The 4,802-nt window shown below is 35.9% G+C and overlaps 1 protein-coding gene across 1 annotated transcript in view; it reads left to right on the top strand.

Annotated features, from left to right (window-relative positions):
- Positions 1–2,980: 2,980 nt before the first annotated feature.
- LOC117108565 (vesicle transport protein USE1-like) overlaps positions 2,981–4,802 on the top strand; it is an 8,478-nt gene continuing 6,656 nt past the window's right edge. The window contains exon 1 of the mRNA XM_033250620.1: positions 2,981–3,114. Coding sequence (XP_033106511.1) covers positions 3,019–3,114 — 96 coding nt within the window. The 5' untranslated portion in view covers positions 2,981–3,018. The remainder of the gene's footprint in view (positions 3,115–4,802) is intronic.

The following is a 4,802-nucleotide window of genomic DNA, read 5'->3' as shown; positions in this document are numbered from 1 at the left end:
TACCCTTTTGATAAACCAGGAAATGAACTTCATACGTTAATTTTGCTTTGGTTAATTAGCATGCCTGACAAGTTGTAACAAACATTGGCTGTAAACATACTTCCTTGATTAATGTTGTCATATCCTTTAACAGTGACACTAAGCATAGTCTTTATATTTAAACCATTAGATATGATGCACATAGAGGCTTTGATTATGTACTGATAAAACATTGTTATCATTATCATTAATTGTTATAAGATCCTACAGTTATTCTGGTGTATGTGTGTCTGTTGTTATGTGTGTCTGTTGTTATGTGTGTATGATTGTAAATATGTGTGTGACCAATTTTGAAGAACTGTGTTGCCATCATCTATTCTATTATTTGATTCGATTTGATTTATTAGGTACTCGACATAACAATACATGAGAAACAAAGACAAAAGAGCACCAGGATTACCCGATTACCCGATAGTCATATCCTTATAAAACCAATACAATAAGACACACAAAAAAGACAAATAGATATTCAAAATTACAAAAAAGAAACAATAAGACACACAAAAAAGACAAATAGATATTCAAAATTACAAAAAAGAACAGGCAAAAAGGTATATATATAATGTAGCAAATGTAAAAAGGTACAAAAGTAAAAGCAAAAATTCTTAGAAAGCTATGAAAACGTTATGAAAGATAAAATCTTTACAGGCACGAATCAATTTTATTTAAAAGAGAAGCATACGTTAAAAACATGTTTAAAATTCAAATGGTAATAAAATAATTTAGGTTTATGAAAGGTGTTTTTTTAGTTTAGTTTTAAAATTACTCTGCGATCTAACAATTTTCATCGTGTCTGGAAGAGAATTCCAATCTCGAATGGAGGAGAAGTAAAATGTTGATACGGCAATGCCTTTGACAGGAGGAACAACAAAATTGAACTGGCTCCCTCTTGTATTATGGTTATTGCTAAATCATGATCCGCCACTGAGCCGTTTGTTTTTACTTTACCTATTTAAAACCATGAGTCCACAACCATCTCAGCCCCACCATAGTTGGGGCTGAGGTGGTGAAATGTGGGGAAATAGTAGGCCTACTTTTAGATTGATGGATATGACACTCTTATATATAGTAAAATTTATCATCGATTACCACAGAAAATAAACTTTGTCTTTGATGTATTTACTTTAATTTACCTATTTATGTGCCAAAAACCAATCTTATCCTTGCATGCTTTTTCTCATACCGTACTTATCAAATTATAACAAAGGCACGGGCACGCCGCCTAGCCGTGTAGGCCTATTTAGGTAATTCAGATGATATGGGGCTGAGATACCGGTATGTTGCTATAAAATAAGTTTGTATTCTGACTTTAAGCGCTCTTTCGTTAAAACCTGGGTCATTTTTGCAGTTTATTTCAACAATTTTCGGGCATCTTCTTGACTTGTAAAATTGCATTGCGGACGAAAAATGAGGGGACCAACCCCACTCCCCTTGAAATATGTGGGAGGGGGTGCTGTCCCCTGCATCAATTTCAACAATATAATACATTTGAGGGAGTTGCGATCGCAACATCTGCAACCATGTTGTTGCTGCGGTAATAACATTTTTGATTGTGACACCTCAGATGGCATAAAGGCCTGAAATGGCACACTTAGAATCAAACTTTAAATAGAATTTTCTTTCTTTCTCAATAGACACTTCACCCATAAAATCGATGGAGTGGTTACTGACATGGTTATAAAATGTAGGCTAAAACAATTTTTTACCGCACTTGGAACAGAGCACAGAGAACAGACAATTCATGACAATCATTCGTAATTGTTGTTGTTCTTTCCACTCGCTTTGAAATGTGGGGTTTTAACTATAGAAGATTGGTGAAAAGTGGGGGGGACAATTGATATGATGTCCCCCTACTTTGAAAAGTGGGGGGGGGGAGAACGTGTCCCCCCTGTCCCATGATCGAAGCTAATGGTTACATGTTGCCAAGTGTTTTGTGAGTTGTTCTTACTCTAATTCCGGATTTGAAAAGTGTTCGCATGTTTCCCTATAGTATAGCTTATTATTTCCAATTGCTTTTTAAAATGTGACAATAGGGCCTACGTGGTCTATAACATAGTTTTATTAGGCTAAATCTTCCCACCTGTGGCCGGGTACAAATTTGTGCAACAAATTGAAGATGGTTGTGTAAGTTTACGCACGCACCATCCTCATAATATTGTACCTCCCCATAGCACCTACCGGTATTAGGCCTAAACTCAATGATCTGCACCCATATTTAGGCCTAGTACAAAATGCCAGATTGCTCTCGGCCTGGTTTTAAACCAAGTATTTTGTCTATCCCATCTTCTCCCAATCCCATGCGCCATGCCCTGCACTGTCACACACCAGAGGCGGATATAAGGGCTGGTGCTAGCCGGCCCGCCCATCCCTTTTGGCCGGGCTAAAAAGAAAGGAAGAAAGAAAGAAAGAAAAAAACGATCGACCAAAATGCCTCAGAGGTTATTTTCGGCCAAAATGCGAGACTCGTTCTTCGTTATAGTAACATAAAAAAAAATATATATATATGAAAATACATATAAAAACGGAAGCCATATTAAAATACAATTTAACTTGTTTATCGAGATTTTTTAGACGATTTTCCCCATAATTTCAATAATTGGTTAAAAATAGAAAAATCATAATTTTATTATATTTATAGTTTTTTTTTTAATCGATTCACTGTAATGTACCGTATGTACCGGTAACCATGTAGTTTCCATATTTTTCGCACAAAAAAAAATAATAACCAGTATCTTTTCATACAGGTATAAATTAATAGTACTAGTACCAGGGAACAGTTATCTGTTCTATTTTCTCTATGGTTTAACGAGTCCCTGGTAGATAATTAACTGTTCCCTGGTAGTACTGTGTATTTTGCCAGTCAAGCCTGCATCATGTATCGGTGCGCGGTTTTTCTACTAATAATGGATCGCGCCCTCTAAAGTTTCAACTAGGCTGATGACATGTAAACATGTTGTGAAGAAAATAAAACAAGCCAAGATGATGTCTAAAGTAGAAATTAACTTCACGCGCTTATTAGCCCAGTGTGAAATCATGGTTTCTGAGAAGAAGCAGGGAGACTGGCGGTTAGAAAAAGTAATGATAATGTAGACTTAGCCTAGGCCTATTACTAAAATAGGCCCTAGGTATAAGTAAGTAAGTAAGCTAGGCCTAGGCTAAGCCCAGGGTGTACTAGGCCTAGTAGTCTTAGGAGCCGATCAGGGCTACAGTAGGGCAGACCCCAGACTGTAAAGTTAGGCCTGCGCGGTGAATCCTCTCCGCAAAAGTTCGGCCTAGAAATCCGTCCTGTTATTTTGGAAAAAAGGGTCGGGATCAAGTATACAAGTTTTCGGCGCTAATGCACTTTCGCACCTAACTTTTAATACGCCTTTTTCACGAATCGGTAGACATCTTGAAGTGATGACAAACATTGCGAATCAGCGGTGCGTAACCAACAGAAATAAGATAAGCTTTTGGGCGGATTTTTTTTCAATCTTGATTTCAGAGGTCAAAAAAATTTTTCAATTTTTTTCCAATCATATAGTGGTGTAGACTAGTCTTTTAAAAACATTTTGCTGGAAATTTTTTTTGGATACGACGCCCTGTTATAGAGTTATGATTTTTTAAACAACATGATGTCAGAAAATAAGCCCAAAAGCTTATCTTATTTCTGTTGGTTACGCACCGCTGATTCGCAATGTTTGTCATCACTTCAAGATGTCTACCGATTCATGAAAAAGGCATATTCTTCTTATTCACAACACATATTTATAAAACATTTTTACTTGATTCAACCACTCATAAAGTACATTTTTTCAACAAAAAGATACCTTTATAAATATAGGTTGATACAGGGTTTCCGCGCTTGCTAGCACGACGAGCTGTACTTTTTTGCAATCAAGAAAGAAATTGCCAGAATTTCCGAGTCAATTCTTAAATTTTGAAACTATTAAAGAAAGGCCAATCTTATAATTTTAATTGGAATTTTCCCATGAAACATCCGACAACAGAATGTGGCATCATGCAGTACCATCTTTTTTAACTTTCTTGTCGTAATCGAGGTTAATCGAACCGACGTTTATCATTGGCTCTAATAGTTGTTTTTCTGGATTTAGGCCTAGGCTCCTAGGCCTTATTTTTCGATCTGTGTACGCTTGGATCATTACTAATTTTTTAAGTAATTATTGTACGTGTGAATTTCATGTGAACACACATAGTCGAACAACAGCACCATACATTATAAAGAATGACATACAATACGGCAAATTAGACATAAACGTTAAATCAAAAAACTTCACGCTGCAAACTCAGACATTCTGGCAATTTCTTACTGATTGCAAAATGGCAGCCGTTCGTCGTGCTAGCGAACACAGATTCGCTGTACTTTTTTGTGGGCTTATTTGTTGAAAAAGGTACTTTGTGAGTGGTTAAGTCTTGTGAACATGCTTGTTAATTATATCTTGTGACTGAGAAGAGCATTGAGGTAAAAACTTTAAGAATTAAAAGTTCTGGCAATTTCTTAATGATTGCAAAATGGCAGCCGCTTGTCGTGCTAGCGAACACAGATTCGCTGTACTTATTTGTGGGCTTATATGTGTATAAGAGACAGACTTAGACCTACTCCCAGAGCTACTCATAGGAGCTAAAAACTAATTTATTTTAGTTCTCAAATATGCATATTCTTTATGTTGATTTATTAATTAAATTTTTGCTACAGGGTACTTTACAGCATTTATTTATTTATTTATTATTAATTTTTTTTCTTGAATTTTATAATTGAGGGC

The sequence above is a fragment of the Anneissia japonica genome, unplaced genomic scaffold (genome assembly GCF_011630105.1).
Source record: "Anneissia japonica isolate Jap-2015-1 unplaced genomic scaffold, ASM1163010v1 scaffold26_len2425191_cov177, whole genome shotgun sequence".
NCBI lineage: Eukaryota > Metazoa > Echinodermata > Crinoidea > Comatulida > Comatulidae > Anneissia > Anneissia japonica.
The sequence above is the reverse complement of the archived record's forward strand: the minus strand, read 5'-3'. Positions and strand labels throughout refer to the sequence as shown.